This window comes from Aphidius gifuensis, linkage group LG1, assembly GCF_014905175.1.
Source record: "Aphidius gifuensis isolate YNYX2018 linkage group LG1, ASM1490517v1, whole genome shotgun sequence".
NCBI classification, from domain to species: Eukaryota; Metazoa; Arthropoda; class Insecta; order Hymenoptera; family Braconidae; genus Aphidius; species Aphidius gifuensis.
The window spans coordinates 30,744,996-30,763,141 of NC_057788.1; the positions used below are offsets into that span (position 1 = coordinate 30,744,996).

General features: G+C 25.8%; 1 protein-coding gene across 3 annotated transcripts in view; it reads left to right on the plus strand.

Annotated features, from left to right (window-relative positions):
• Nucleotides 1–18,146, plus strand: part of LOC122860392 (protein split ends-like) — a 167,276-nt gene that overhangs the window by 64,456 nt on the left and 84,674 nt on the right. For all 3 annotated transcript variants that reach the window (XM_044164185.1, XM_044164184.1, XM_044164186.1), the window contains one exon: nt 11,977–12,079. In XM_044164185.1, coding sequence (XP_044020120.1) covers nt 11,977–12,079 — 103 coding nt within the window. The remainder of the gene's footprint in view (nt 1–11,976; nt 12,080–18,146) is intronic.

Sequence of the window (18,146 nt, forward strand, 5' to 3'; positions counted from 1 at the left end):
AATTCAACTATTTAACTAAAGAATAAGAAAAAGGAATTGATAAGTAAAAAAATTTAATTGTTTTTTTACTTTATTAAATCGTTAAAAAATTTGTTTTTTAATAAATAATTAAATTAAATTTTTTCTAAGGATTATTTTTGATTTTACAGTGATATTTTTATTCAAATTAAAATGTGTTTTTTAAATTGAATAGTGATTTTAGTACAAATAGATATTTAAATAGAAAAAAAAAATGGATTCTTAATGGATAGAGTGATATCACAGATTCATTCTTATTCAAAAAAAGTTACTTAACAGATTTTACCAGTGTCATTTCCCACAATATACAATTCACCGTTTTTTTTTTTAAATATTTTTTTGTCTGTCTCGTTTACCAATCCCTCATTTAGGAAGTAATGTATATGTGGGGGAGAAAAATGTAAAGAAAAAAAAGAAAAATTTGAGTATCACGCAGTGGCTATTAATCTATTGGCGGACTTCCAATGCCAATGCACTTTTCGTTACACATATATAAATATTCAGTAAGACGAGAATAAAGCAACCACGTAAAAAAAATAAAAATTTAAGATATAGGTAATTGTGCGAAAGAGCTTTTTCTTCATGCCGCCAACATCGATTCGTAATGGACTTTCGATAGGATTTTTAAATAAAGCTCAACCTCGTGCAAGCAATGTTCTTTTGATTTTATTTTATCTCAAGTTTCTTCCTGTCGTGATTCTTTAACGAAAAAAAAATACTATATATGTTATAATAAAAAAAAAAAACAGCTTTAAGATAAAATTTAACAGTTTTTTTTATTTATATTTTTTTTTTACATTCTAATACTGATTCTGGGTGGATCGATCACGATTCCGGGTTGCGTGTGAGGCTTTTAAAACCAAGAAAATGATGGAATTTTGATTTCGACCTTTTGATGCACTCAATACAATACTAAAGGCCTTGTGGTCATCACACAATACTGATCATTCTTATTTTTATATTTTATTTTACTTGAAAAAAAATCGTCTTTATATCGATTTGGAATTTTTTTTTATATTGTATATCATTTCTTCACTGATAAAAAAATATAACTTCTAAAAATTACTATCGTAATTAATTAATAATAAAAATTTTATTAATAAATTGTTAATGAATAAAATTGTTAATGAAATAAAAAAGCTCTATATCTTTGTGGACAATTGGACATGGAGCTTTTTAAAATAATTATATTAAAAAAAAAAAAAAAAAATTATAAATTACATTTAAATTTGAACATGAGAATTTTAAATATATTCTTCAATTAATTTTTAATCCAGTAATGATATATGTACTGAAAAATTAAACTACATATTTATTTGATTTTTTTTTTATTTTTTTAATCAAAAGAAATGACGTGTGTGTGTATTTGTTGAACGGTCATTTTCTGCAGCCGTCTAGCACAATAGACTTGAAAACGTCAGAGTTTGACTTGGTCTATAGAAAGGAGTTAAAGTAAAGGGCTCAATGTTAAATGTAGTGTATATATATACCCAAGTTTCTTTGTTTGTCTCCACCTTTATCTGGCCTCTGTTCACCACTACCATTTCGAAATAAATCTGTGTGTTTATACACGGCACGTCCGGTCGATCGTCGTTGTTATCATCGTCGGATGCAAAAATTAAAATTGTGGTGATGATGTTACATACGTTCAGCCCTTTTTTTTATTTGGTTCCGGGGTTTTATAAAAAAAGGGATAAAAAATAAATCACACTGGTATACACTTTATATCATTAAACACATCCAAACTAAAATTTCAAATTTAAAACAATGGCAAATTGAGTTGAAAAATAAATTTTCTTTTATATCTTTTTTTATTTTTCATATATGTAATATTATATTTTTTATCAGTATTAAAATTAAAATATATGGATTTGTTTAATGAAAAAATAAAAATTATTTATCGTTAAAATAATTATGATGAGAAATATGAAAAAATAAAGGGTAAATTTTAATGTTATAATCAAGACAGTATATATAGTTTTAGAGTTGTCTGATGCTTGGCTTGTTAGCCATACTGTTGTTGAGAGAGGGGGCGTTGGCTGTTTTACTCAGTAAAAAATGAAAAAAATTACAAAAAAAAAAGACCGTGTCTTAATTACTTCCGCGTCAATTAACACGAACTCTCGTGGTGCTTTTGGTGGGGAGAGAGAAAAAGACTTGGCCAATGACGAAAGACTGAGTTGTTCATTTTTTTTTTATTATTATTTTTTTTTTTTTTTTGTAAAAGAAAATAAATAAAATAGAAAAAAAAAAAGCTCAATTCAACCCCTCTTTCATTTATGTCGACCTGCCAATCGATGAGTTTGACTCTCGAGAGTCCTGGCTCCGGGGATGAAAAGGGTTCTTCACTTTTTTCTATTTTCTTTTTTATTTATTTATTTTTTGTTCGTATTTGGTATAGATTTTTGGTGGTCGTCGTTTTTATTTTTTTTTTTTTTTTGTTGGAAAAGTAGCAAGAGTAAACTGGTCACGTACAGATGGACTTGGGTGGATTATCTTGGACTTGAGAATCGAAAAATAACCGACAGATATCAGCTGGTTTTTTCAAGATATATACTTTTTATTTTTATTTTTTTTTTTCTTTGTATAAAATCGAGAAGTCTCATGGGAAGTTAATCAGACAAGTTTTCTCTTTGTTATTTAACTTTATTGATTTTTATTTTTAATATTGCTTCGAATTACTTACTGGAAATTTTATTGGAAATTTTAGACTCAATGCAAATTTAATGCGACTATGAATTCAATGGAAAGAATTAAAAATATCTAAAAAAAAAAAAAAATTAACTGTGTCAATCGAAAATAAATATTTTATTTATAAAATTTCGAAACAGATAAAAATAATATTTAGATTTACAAAAATATTTTATCAAATGAGGACAAAAAAACAATTCGTTTAAGTAAAATTTATTTATTCTTAAATGTGTATTGACCTCATTTCATAGACACAAAGTATCTCCTGACTATTGGTATTTAAGAGTCTATCAGCTAAACTTTTTTATTATTTTAACATTAGTCGGTGATTAGTCGAGAGTCCATTAGTTTGATACGACAGTTTGACATATTTTATTTGTAAAAATGAATTTTCTTTCAATATCAAATCATGCTATTATATTTTTTCTTTCAATGGTTTTTGTAAAATTTAAAAATTCATTGTCAAAAAATATAATTAATGAAAAAAGCGATCGTGTATTATTTTCATTAAAAACTCCAATATGGTTTGCTGAGGGTAGTGGTGAATTTAATAATAAAATAGAATATACGCCAGTTGATACTCGAGTAAGTCAATTGAACAAATAATTATATTTATAATAAATTGTAATTATTTTTTATTTTTCATTTAGTCATTGCATGATGCTATAAAGTTTTATGAAAATTTTGAAAATATGGCTGGAATTGATATTGAAAAAGATAATCGTAATAATTGGCATTTTGTAAGTATCAGTATTTATTTAATTATAGATAAAAAGTTTTTAAATATATAATATTAAATTCGCTTTTTAAGACTCAACACATTGATAACTCAAATAAATCAAGAAAAATACCAGAAAATTTACGTGAAATTTGGCTTGATGTATTTGGTGAATTCCATAATAATTATACTTATTTTAAAAATATAAAAAATTCAAAAAATGTCAAACGATCAACAGAAAAAAGTCACAGTACAGGTAAATTTTTTCATTTCAATATTTAGAATTATTACCTCATTTATTATTTTTGTTAAAAGATTCAACTCGACGTGTTAAATATGTTTTGCCAGTTTATGACGGTCCTGATCCAATTTATCCAAGAATTTTACTTTTTGTTAATTTCAAAACTTATTATACTACGTAAGTAAAATAATAATAATAATAAATGTCATTGATAAAAAAATAATATTTTAATTTATTTTTAGAGATCGTGATGTTTGTTTTTATCAGCTATTAATTTATCTAATTGCATTTTGGAATTCTGTCGACTTGGAATATAAGGAATTTGAATTTCCTTCAATTAAATTTCATATTGCTGGTATTGTTGTTGGAAATGTAAGATAACAGTAATCTTATAAATATTATTAAAAATATTATTCATTATATAAAACATGTATTTTTTTTTTATCAATACAGAATGAATGGGCTAATCCATTAATGTATTCAAAAAATTCAAAGCACAATGGAGCATGGACTAGTTTTCGAAATTATTTAATTCACAATGATCCATTACCTGGACTTTGGGATATCCCAATCAGTCAATCAGAGTAAAAACAATCATTTCTTTAATAACTTTGTTTATCGTTTGATTTTTATTTATTTTTTTTTTAGTGCCCAATTAAATTATGAAGTAGATGGACGTGTTGTTCGAGTTGATGGTGATTAGTTATTAAATTTAAAATAATATATATTTCTTCATTCATAAATTATAATTTATATCTTATGTAAAGTATTGATTATCCAGGTTTAGCACCAATCGGAAAGACATGTAATTTTTCTCCAAAATCATCAAGAAAAGATTCAGCAGTACTTATTATAGATAAATATTTATTCAATGGTATTTTAGGTGCTACTCATGAAATTGGTCACATGTAAGTTGATTTTTTCTTTTAACATCAAGAATGTAAGTACTAAATTTAATTTAATGAAATAGATTTGGTGCTAATCATGATGGTAATCCAGGAGCATTGTGTGATGATTATCAATTTGCAATGACACCAACAAGTGCTTATAATTTATCATCTGTCGAAACATGGTCTTGGTGTAGTAAATTTGAAATACTCAAACAACTCAGGTATGAATATAATGATAATTATTTCCTTTTAAATTATAAAATTTATTTGTCTTACTTTTTATTTCATTTAGAAATAACTCAAAAGTGTGTTGGAACTTTGCACCATCAATCGACAAAATTAATCAAGTTCCAGAAATTTTACCAGGACACATGGTATCTCTAAAAAATCAATGCATAAATCGAGGATACGATGATACATGTGATGTATAAACAAATAATAATTATTTATTTTAATAAACAGTTTGTTATCAATTTAAATTTAATATTATATTTTTTTTATTAAATAGGAACATTTGATAAAGTGCAATGCTTTATATTGTAAAAATAAACTATTAGGCTTAGACGTTTTCAATGATTGCGAATATGCTGGTCCACCTTTTGCAGGTTCCTATTGTGGTAATGATAAACACTGTATAAATAAAAATTGTGTTTCCTACATTTAAACAATGGTTCTAAAAAACTATAAATAGATAAATGCAATTGTCGACAAATCAATGTACATTTATTAGTAATTTATATTTTCATCTATACTTTTAATTAAATAAATAAAAATAAATAATTTATCAAGAATGTGTCAATAATACCGAAAAAAAAAAAATACATTATAAATTAAATTATTGTTTGTACTTTTATTCTGTAAATTGTCAAAATAATTAATAAAAATCAAAATGAAAAAGAAAAAAGCAAAAAATAGATGAGATTGAGGAGGAGAAAAGGGGTGTGCTTTGGTGAGGTTAGTATAAGTGTAGTATGGTGTATATATATAAGGGTGGTATGAGACATAGTGGAGGAGGGTCGACGATTGGCATTTAATTAGTGGTGGATGACCGCGACCGCCTCTGGATCAATACATTGGCCCCGAGGCCAAAGTGTGCATGAGGCAGCAGCAGCAGCAGCAGCAACAGCAGAGAACCAACCCTCCTTCTACTCCTTCAACTACCACCCACCTCTTTCCACCCTTTATCCATTCTCAATTCTCTGCTTTGTCTATCCTTTTTATTTATATCATCTACCTTTATACAACCACCTCTGTGTTACGCTAGCTAGCTTTTCATCCAACTCTCTTTAATTTATCCACCCTCTCTCATTCTCTCTCACTCTTTCTCCTCATCCACCCACTCACTCACTCATTCTCCGTCCTCACTTCTCCTCAAATTGTCAGAGGAAAAAAATAAATAAACTTCAAAAGCAATGTCGAAAGCTTTTCCAGCAAGTGTCTTTTAACAAAAAAAAAAAAAATGAAAAATTTATCAACAATTTTATAATCAGCTCAGTAACTGATATTTATATATATTTTTTTTTTTGAACAAATGATTTATCTCCCTTTTAATAACGTGATTTGCAATTATTTCTGTGTTAAATTTATATACATATATTTTTTTTTGTTTCATTAATGAAGAAAGGGGAATTGGTGGTTAAAAAAAATGAGCGAATAGACATTGCTTGAATAAACTCGGTCTTTTATGTTGACTACACATACATCCCACCCCTTTTTACTCCTTTTTTTTTTTTGAGAATGAATTTACGCTTTCGTTTTGTCCCAGTGTGTTCGTCCATCCCCGACTCTGTATCCAGGCGTTTTGATAAAGTAACCTTGTACATACGCGATGGACTCTTGCGTGCTTCATAAAAAATCCACGACCATACTTGTTAATACGTAAAAAAAAAATTATATATAAAATTTAAAAAAACAAATAAATTTATAATATAATTATATTTTGAAATATTATTTTTGTCATCAGTATATTAAAAGTATAAAAAAGAATTTTTTTTTTTTTCATACGAAAATAATTTATAATATGAATGACAAAAAAATGCATTATTAATATCATAAATAATAATTTTACAAGGATCATTTAGAAATCTTTATAAGTATATTTATTTTATATTTATTATTATTGTTTTTTTTTTTTATTTATTTATCGATGCATGGATAAAATACGTGCCTCGTTAACAATGTTCGCACCTCCCCAAACAAGTATATGTGTTATTTTATTTGAAAAAAAAAAGGTTTAATTTTTTTTGTTTTATTATTATCATTGTGCATGATATTTTTATGATTTTTTGTTTTCATTTATATTGCTCCTCCTTGCACACATTCGTGTGAATATACCTATCTTAGCTAGTTCGTGTTTCTCCACCCACCATCAACATTTGCGCAAAGCCTTTCGGCGACGACAACCTTCGACCCAAGATCCAGCAAAGATATTTTATTCCCCCGGTTAAAATATCCTTTTTTTTCTTCATTTTTTTACGAGCCGATATATCACACATCGAAAGGCACAAACTAAAGATTTCTCAGTCTTAACATATATAACATGCGTTTTTTTTTTACCACTTGAACTTGGCATTCAGCCCTGGCATCGAAAATATAATTTCACATGAAAGAATAAAAGAATGGGGATGTCGTTCACGCCCCCTTATTCACGCAAAATATTTCAACATATTTTATTATCATTGTTTATTTTGTTATTATTTATATTTTGTTTTTTTGCATATTACTTTTTGCCCATTTTTTTTTTTGTAATAAAAAATTTGTAAATCAAAATTTTGTATTTTTTTGAATGATAAATATGTCATTAAATAAATGACAAACTACCCTTGTGTTTCATTGGAAAGCAAAAATAAAATTGAGTTAAAATAATGAAATTTTTATTCTTTTTTTTCTAAGAAAATAATAAATATTTTTATGGCTTTGTTTGAAAAATAAAATTGTCGAGGGTAACTGATGACTTCCTATTTGTAATTGTTTACTGAGAAAATTGTCCCGTGTCAGTGTAACATTTACCTGGCAAACAGAGCCAATATTGAAGAATTTTTTATTCATATATTCATTATTCATAATATAAACGTTTGAATAAAAATAATTATGTATATGCTTGCTTTGATTTAATTTTTAACTATTAAATTTTGATTATTGCTATTAGTTTTTTTCTATTTTTTCTATTTATTTTTGGGCAAATCAACAAAGTGGTAAAGGTGTGGCTTGACAACGTAAGTCCAGACAATGTGGTAGCGATCGATTTGGACTCGACATATCGGAGGGTTGTCCACCTACCGTCGTCATTGGCGACCCAATCGGAAATTAACGTTACACCCTTTTTTTTTTTATTTAAAAAAAATATTACTTTTTTATAAATAAATTTATCTTTCAAATTTTTTAAATATGATTCTATTAAATATTTCTTTTGGATATTATTTCATGTTTTTTTATGGATGAAGAGGGTGTAATATTTTTAAAGCTCATTAACTAGTCAAAAAAAAATATTCTAAAAAAGTCGGACAAGAAAAATTATTGTCCAACAATTTTTAGGGATTAAATTTAGTGAAATTCTTTCAACCCTTAGAATTCAAAAGGCTATCTTTAGATGAGATTTTAACAAAAAAAAAAATTTACCTGGCGTCAGTGTATCTGTTCAACGAAATGTAAAAGAAGACACTAAAAATTAATGTCCAACGATGAAAACAGAAATAGAATTAACAAAAAAAAAAATCGTAATTTTTCATCTTCCGCCAAAGGAACTGACCACCGGTCATTTCCCACCGGGTACACAACTGAGAACTTTTTTCTTTTTTTATTTTTCTCTTGTATTTTATATATACCAACGGATTCAACAAATTTTCCCTAAATAATTGAGAGTTACGGGGGTCAAACAAAATTGTTTTTCTTCCGGGTAAATACATTGGATTTTTTTAATTTTTAATTTTTTAATTTTTTTTTTTTACATTGTGTTGCTATTTTATCTGTCACTTTCAATTTATATTTTCTAAAATAATACAATTTTCAATTTCAATGACAAATTAATTTTATTTATAATCTATTAATTTTTTTTTTTTAATATTTATATTATTTATTTAAAAAAAAAAAACATAAAATTATTCTAATTATTTTATTTCAAAAAATGAAATTAAAAATAGAAATAAAAAAATATTTAAACATTTATGATTTTTTCCAATTTATAAATTATATTTATTATAATATTCAATTGCAAAATTTATAAATAATAAATAAATAAATAAATTATAATTTAAAATATTTCATATATTCAAAAAAAAAAAGCTATTTAATTTTTTTGTATATTTTTCTTCAGTTTTAATTTGTTTATTAATTAATAATTTATTTATTTATTCATCTATTTATTTATTATTATTATTACATTATATTTTGAATATTATTTTAATATTTTTCATCATCCCTATACTTTACATGCCAGAAAATTTAACGGTACATGGGTCAGACAATTGTTGGTGCTGCCAGGACGATATTATTTCATCGCTCTAGGGCTCTCAAGCACATCGAGAGTAAAAGCACAATACCAGAGAAAGAGCAAGTCAAAAATAAAAAATGAAAAAAAAAAGAAAACAAAAAAAAGAAAGGGGGTATAGGGTTAGCATAAGCCATGACTTAGTGGTCCTGCGGGTGTCGTCCGTCAAAACCCTCCGGGCCGGAACCTTTTCTTATATATCTCATGATATTTTGTCGCCTCTGGATATATTTATCGCACAATTTTTATATATTTTTTTTTTTTTATTTTATATTCTTATTCTTTTCTTCTTCAGCGTTGATGCCGCGTGCCAGGTTATTATCGTTCTTACTGTCGTTTTTCAACAGCATTGCGCGTGTACCATATGAAATAAATAACCAAAAAAAAAAAAGAAATATACACACAAAAGTGGCAACGAAAATGAGCTCAAGGGGGGTTTATACAAAAAATAATAAAACCCACTGCATTTTTTTATAGAAGACGTGTTAATTCCGCTACATTTGATATGCGACGTCAGAAATAATGGGCAAATACATCATACAAATTGCCATTGTGCGGTTGCGACAATGTGCTAAATGTTACAATTTTATTTTTTATTTTTTTCATACACTAAATTTATACGCATGTCATTAACATATACTTTCAAATGATCTTGTTATTTTTTTTTTACATAAAACTTGATTAAAAACTGAAGAGAAATTTCAATTTTTTTGGAAAATTATTTACATGCGTAATATATATCAACAATTGTATTTAATGTAAAAAAAAAATTATTATTTTTTTATATTTTTATAAATTGTAGTGAATCACATGCAGGGTGTGGCAAAAAAAAAAAAAAAAAGAATCACTATATGGCACACCTAAATCACATAGCTCATTAATGGATTGTTCAATTTACCCCCCTTATTTTTTCTCAATTATCCACCCCTTATCATTTATAGTTTAGCTTTATACTTGAGGTTTAGTCGATTCGTTTATTAATTTTCACTGATGATCAAAATATATATGAAATATTTTCCACAGTAATAATCTATATCTACAACATCTGTATTTGGTGTTTCGAAATGAAACAATAATTACGTTTTATTAAACACATTGATATATATATTGTTCCAAAGCTAAATCATCATTATCATCATCAACAATATTATCATAATCATTTTAATTTTCAATGCTGTTGGGATTTATATTTTTGATTTATTTATCATTAACTTTGCCCTCGTATTTGCCAACTAAAATTCTATTATTATTACTATATCGATTTATCAGCTTTATCATAGAAATATTATTTCAAACAAATCAGATTATGTGTAGCTTAAAAGCTCTATTGTTTAAATCTTACAAATTGATATGAACAAATTTTAATATTTAATTTTCATTTAATAATTGATAATTAAATTTATTTTTAAGATTTTATTATTATTTTTTTATCAAAACAATTATTCAATTTTATTTAGAATTATATTTCATCAGCTTAAAAATTTATTTATCATTAAAATTGACATGATAATATTTAAATAAATAAATATAAATTTATATTAGTAATTTATTTAAACCAAAAGCGACATTAACAATTTAAAAAAAAATTTAAATTAATAAATATAATGAAGCAATATATCAAAGTATTAATCTGGTGTTTGTATGTATTTTTTTTTTTCGACCAGGCTAATATGCATTTGTAAAATAAAATTTAATAAAAAATTCAATGATAATTAAATATATCAGTGGATGTGCACATATACCTGTTGATTTATATATTATTTTTGTGATGACGCCGACGTCGTCAAGGACACAGGCATTACCATCAAGACGACACTGATAATAAAAACGTTGCCAAGAAGATGCAGCAATAAATGTTTTGGTGATCGTTAAATCGTTATATTGGCTTTCTGGAAGACTATAATTTATCACTGTATATACAAAAAATAAAAAAATAAAAAAACATACAGATAAAAACTAAATGAACAAATAAACAGGATAAATAAAAATCTGAGTGGACAAGTTTCTGTGGTTATTTTCAGTACACATAAAATCAAATATTTTTTTCCTTCTTTTTTTATGTCTTATTTTCATTAAATAAATTTCGTTTATATACTGATAAATATTTAACCATACACACACAGTATCCGTTGATTAATATAATATTTTTTTAAATATAAAAATGAATAATCTGACATGGAAAAAATAAAGAAAAAAAAAATTCTCCCGTTGAATTAAAAAGGTGCTGTGGGGCCAATAAATGCAAAAGAAAAAAAAAAAAATTTAGCCAAACGAATGTAGAGACACATGGCGATATATGTATATACACTTAACATCGCTTCATTTGTCTTTATATTGGCGCCCCTGTAACGCCACATGTAATAACCCCTCGGCAAAATAAGTCAAAATTTTTATAAGAAGCAGGCGTCTCTTCTTCCCCATCGTACATGAATTTTTCTATACATTTAAAAGCCGTAAGACAAAAAAAAAATAATAATATATTTATATTATAAAAAAATATATAAAAAAAAAACAAAAAGTATAATGAAAAAATAAGGATAAGAAAAAAATAAAATAATAACAAAATATGTAAAGCGATAATAAACGAAATACAGCCGTTCATTTTGATCCCCAAGGGGTTAATTTCGATTCAGTATAAAAAAGGGTGGGAGAATTATTTGGTTCCTTAAAATCCGTTTCTCTCTGGGGTCGCGTTACCCGAAAAACGGTCACTCAAGTTATACAGCCACACCCCCTTACTTCCTCCCTTAATATTTATTTATATATTTATTTATATGGCTTACTATATAACACAGTGAGTATTTCTGCCTCAAGCAATACCATCACGAATAATTTTCAAATGTTTTGCATACTGATTTATATATATACTTTCTTTTCTTTTAAAACTCTAAATTATATTTATATAATATATTAATTTTTCTTTCTTTTACAGTCAATTAAATGCACGGCTAATGGATGCACCTGTAATTCATTTACACCGGGTAAAAGACATCTGCGTTACTGCGATAAATGTCAACATGGCTGGGTTTTTCATGGTGAGTTTAAATTTTTATTTATTAATTTTATTTTTTTTTAATTGTAAATAAAATTTATGTATTTAAAAGCTTTGTTAATTATTCCTAAATAAATTTAAAAGAATTTTTATTTATAATTTTTTGTGAAATATAATTATTTATTTGCAAAAAAAAAATTAATAATTAATATAAAGTCTAAATAGTTTTAGATATTCAAGTTTGAAACTAAATAAATATGTCAGTTTAATATTTGAAAAAAAAAAAAAATATACAATTGAAATATATGAAAAATAAAAATTCAAATGTCAGCATAGCTCATTCGTCAATTCCACAGGGACGAAATTCAATTTTCCACGGATGACCAATACCACCACCCCCCAATTGACCCTTAAAAAAAATATTTTTACCCTATCTACTGTATATATTTTATATAAATAAAAATCTACAAAATTTACGTGCTCGTAAGTTTTAAATTTGTATTGAAAAAAATATTGCACACAATGTATTTTCATGTTATGAAAATTGATCATTTTATTATATCGCAAAAGTCAAAAGATCCATATAATACCATCCACTAGTAATATTACATATATCTATGTACTCAATTGCCTTGGCCAATAACCGCACGTTTGGAATTCGTAATTTGTGTCTGACTACCATTGAAAGTACCAACTGCACAAGTAGTAGTAGTAGCGGACACTACTGGTCAGCCATACCATGCAACACATAAAATAAAATTATATATATCCAACAATAGCCAAGGAAAAATATCATAAAAAAATAAAAAAAAAAAACAAAAATGAAATATATTTATTCTGGAGTCATATATATTGTGTTTAAAATTCTGCCTTGACCTCTCGCGATAGATTGGTCTTGCCGCGACTGGTATCACGAAATACATATCAATATTTTTTATTTTTTTATTTTTTCAAAACTTGTCCCCAGGGATATCTACTCTCAAGCTTTGTGGTAATCTCCAACCCAAAACATTACCTTCATATATTTTTTATATTCTAAAGAAAAAAAAATATATATTACTCTTGTCATTATTTATTTATTCATTTATTATTATTAATAAATTTTATTCACTATTTTTTTTTTTTGCAGCACTATGTTAAATTGTCAATAGTTGTAATTTATTTATTTATTTATTTTATCTTTCCCTATTTTTGAGTGATGTGATGTGAATATAATCGTGATACAAAAAAAGTAAATAAAAAATTGTAAAATTCTGACTTCCTTTTAAATTGTAATGAGCTGCCAAATAGTGAATTATGTAGCGACCAAGTGCCATCGGGTTTTTGGACATAAAAAAAAATCCCTTTGTATAACCCTATATTTACAATATATTTATTCACTGAATTCATGTTTAGTTATTGTACAACACATATAAAATATATATGTATATTAAAAATTCACATTTCACACACATATTTTCAAGAGACTCCCTGCATGAAGACCATCAGTTTAGTCGTACAGTAGTCAGCTAGAAAGATGCCCTGTTACAACCCCATGTCATGAATATATTTACATTGATCGTTTCGTCTCTCGGCATTTTTCATTTGCCATACCAATATATATGTTTTACTCTTATAAACATTTATCCATCAGAATATATACTTTATTTATCGTCCATCCTTCAACTCATCATTCTCCAATCTCCAATGCTTCAAAGTATAAAGAAAAATACACACTCAAAAATTTTCTTCTTCACAATTTTTCAATAATATTTATATTTTACATTATTTTAATTTTCATATATTGGCTTTCTTTTTAATATTATGATAATTGATTTTATTTTAAATTTATTTTGTTCATATTAATCAATTGAAGCCAATCATAAACAAAATTATGTCTGATAATTTTTGTTTTTAATTAAAGGGATATTATATTTTGTGGCTTCTGTTGATAATAATTAAAAGCTTCCTTTCATATATAAATTTTTTGAAATTAAATACACGTTTAGTATGATATTTAAAATTCATTTCACATAGCAATATTCGTTAATAAGATTGCAGAAAGGATAATAAACATCGTCAATTGTATCAAAAAAAAAAAATAAAAATAAATGTATTGATGCCAATTTAATCATTGCATCTCAAAATTAATACACTGTGGAAAATTTAACATGTCTAACTGATAAACGATCGTCTTGGATATATATTTTAGCTGGATGTATCAACGCTTGTATATAAATCATAATTACATCAATGAAAAATAAATAAAAGACAATTAAATCCAACAAAGGGATGATAAAGTAAAAAATGAAAAACAATAATAAGTTTTAAAAAAAATTAAATCCCTTGTATAAAATATGATTCATAAATATTAATATAATTAATTGATGGTCCTAGACATTTTGGAAAACAACAATCGATGATGAGAATTTTTTTAAAGAACCATCTGCCCTCGCGCATTGTCCATCTGCATTTTATATTTTTTCGAAGGCAGCTGTATGGTTTTTACAAGCGACAGTGTGTACCCCCGGCGAAAACAAAAAGAAAAAAATCTATATATATATCAAGAGCAAAAGAAAAAGAAAGACTCTTGATCGTTTGTGTTTTGAGAAAAAAAAAGGGCTATATAATGTATAGAAGAAATTGAAAAAAGAAAAAAACATTTTGGTGCGCTTATAAATCACGAGAGGCGTATCCAAAAGTGACAACCTCACTCCCAGCGTTAATAAACTTGGGTTAAAATTTGTGGTAGATATTATATACGGGGGTGGTTTAGTACCCCGTAGTGTGTTAAAAAATATATGTATTTATAAAAAGCTACTATTGCTATAAACAGGGTAGAATTGAACTTAAATTTGTAACATTTAATTTATATTCATTTTTTTTTTGTTTTGTTCTTTTAACCTCTTCTTTTATTTTAAATCGACAGGGGGTGTATTGGCATTGAGGGGTTGATAATATTGGCTTTTTTTTTCTTAAATATATTACCCTTAATTTTGAACTATTTGTTTTAATATGGAACTGATTTTACGGAATGATTTGTGTATATCAAAATTTATGTAAGCCTCATTTTTAAGATGTCATAATTTTTTTTTTTTTTTTTGCTTTCGGTTTCTTCTCTTTTTTTTTTTTTTTTTCTATTTTTAATGGGGGTTATGTATATCTGGTGCCCACTGTGAATTCATTGAGAAAATAATGCTCCAGAAAATAATGGCTTGAAAAAAAGCCAACGATTTCTCTTGATCCCAAAGAAAACCCTTATGAAATTTCGGCTTTTTTGCGCAATGGCTTTGAAGACAAACAACAAGGTAACTTTTTCCCTTTTTTTTTTTTTATTTTTTCCCTGGACATTTTTTTCTTTTGTTTGATTATTTTTTTTTATCTTTTTTTTTTTTTTGCACTGTAGTGTTAGACGCATGGGAAATCATAAACTGGAAATATTTTGAATACAATTTTGGTCCTCAACAGGTACAATCGTTTAAGAAAAACACAAGGCCGCGTTCAGCCGAAAAATGACCGTTGTTTTATTACCCCCAGGTATATGAAAGAGAAAAAAAAAAAAAAAAAGATAAAGCGTCATCGTTCTATTTTTTTTCAAACCCGAAACTAAAAAATATATGAATATATACTGAGGATGTCCCATTGTCGGGCATATCTTTCTTAAAAATTATTATCCTAAAAAAATTTTTAAAAAATCAGTTTATTTTTACGACCAAAAAAAAAGAATAGAATTTTTCAAAGAATCCATTTGTCGCGAGGTTTAAATTTTTAAATTCTTTCATCCCTATTTTACTGTTCAAATATTTAACTTTTAAAAGCTATATTTGAAATGAAAATATTAAAAAAAAATTTTTTTTTTATAAATAATATTTTTTTAATAAAATTGATATTAAAGTGTATAATTTGTTAAATTATATCTGCGGTTAACTTGTGCTTTACGTAGATGACGTAAATTAAAAAAAAAAAGTGTTAAAAAATTAAAAATAGAAAATGCAAATTAAGGCGATGGATAAAATTTACGTGACGACATTACGAGGTTGGTGGGCCAAGACGTGTGGTTAGTCGCATTGTAAACAATAAGGCGCCGCGATGCTTTACGACGCGTCGTCGTCCCTCTGTTATGTTTACTTTAAAACCCAATATTATTTTATTTTTTTATTATTATACTTGCAATATATATTTTAGCATACAAAAGTGGCGAATATAGAATAGATCACAAAACAACAAGTAAATATCTTGCAGCTTTACCAAAAATAATCCAAAAAAATTCGACAAAAAAATTGTTTAAAATCATATTCTCACATCTTAAAATTATTATTTTAATAATTTATTATTTTTTTTTGCTCGTGTATTATAAATTCAACTCGTTTGACAATTTTTACAGTGTTATTTTAACTATTTTTTCAAAAATAAATTAGCTTTACGCTTTTACTACTTGTTTAAATTATTTCGTTGTATTATTTCCTCTCAAGAAATAAATACCACACCCTTTTATATATTTTATTGATTAAATTATATTTAAAAACAATAAATATCATTGTGAGAAAAGAGGTGATGTGTAACTTGACAGACATGTACTTGAGTTTTATTGACAAGGACTATGCTAGATGGTTCCCAAGCAATTTTCCCGATTAGGATTAAACATTGATGGAAAAGTCGGATACAGATTAATGTCCAACTCAAGCAAGATCCTTTCCGTATATATATTTTTCTTGACCCGTTGGCCAAAGTTATTTGTCTCTCCTCCTACCCTCTCTCAAATATATATATATTATTTTTTTTTTCTCAAGAATAAATCGCTGCCGGGGAAAAATAAATGAAAAAAAAAAAACTAAAAATAAAAGGCAAAAATGAATTTCATTTTCTACCTGAGGGAATTGAGATTGTTATCTCATGAAAACCCTGTATTAAACTTGACTGAATACATCATATTCCAAAAATTTTTATATATAACATTTTGCGATAAAAACAATATACATTTTGTCATGTTGAGTATCGTCATCATATCTCAAATTCTCAACAAAAAAATATACAATAATTTACGAGCAAAGTTTATTTATTTTAAGATAAGATTCCACAACAAAAAAAGTATATCAATTTGGCTCTTGATACAATGGATATGCCACCTTATTTATTAAAATTATTATCAGCCTTAAATCAATCGTCCCTTTTTTTTTTTTTTTTTTTTTCGTGGCTTTGTTATAACTTATAACGTTGACCACTGACCCCCCCATAAACACATTGCAATCAATATATAAATTTATATTTCTCAACTCCATAAATATATTTATATATAGGATATATAATTATTTTCCCATTTAAGTTTGAATCAATCAATTTTATCAAAGAAGATAGTTCTTAAAATTAGTTTATATTTTTATTTATTTATTTATTTTTAAACTGTGTATAAAGTATCCAACGATAATAATAAAAATGATTGCTTTCTGTCAAATGGATACATGCTTTTATTTTATATATAGAGCAAGTATATATTTGAAAGAGTAGTATTATACTTTGAGTTGAGTAACAAGTGTATATAAAATCGAGACGTACTGCCTTCCGCTTGTGTGTATAACATAAATAAATATATATAACCCAAGAATTAATTAACGATGAAATCATCCGGTTTAATTTTTCATCCTATATTTTTTTTTTTAATTTTTATTTTTGTACTGAGACCCTTAGGCCAGACAACATTTAATAATCGGTAATTACTTGTGGTAATTAAATAATGCCTCTATCGCGTCACGATCGAACAACATGGGTGGGCAATTTTTTTCTGTTTTTATATATTCAAGTTGTAATTTTTTTTTTTTTTGTTATGAAATCAAGACAACTTGTCTTGTTTTTTATTATTATATAAACATTTTATATTTTTATTTTTTTTTTTTTGCTAGTTTTATTATTAAATAAATAGAAAGTTTTTAATATATCGTTAAATATTTATTTTTAATTATTAAAATCATTACTGGCAATTTGTTTTTTTATTTTATTTTCATTGTAATTTGCAATGAAAATGTTAAAATATAATTGACATTTATAACGACGATTTAAATAGGATTAAAAAGAAGCTATTTTTTTTATTGTTGTTATTTTGGTTATGTTTTTTTTTTTAGTTTTTTTTTTAAAGA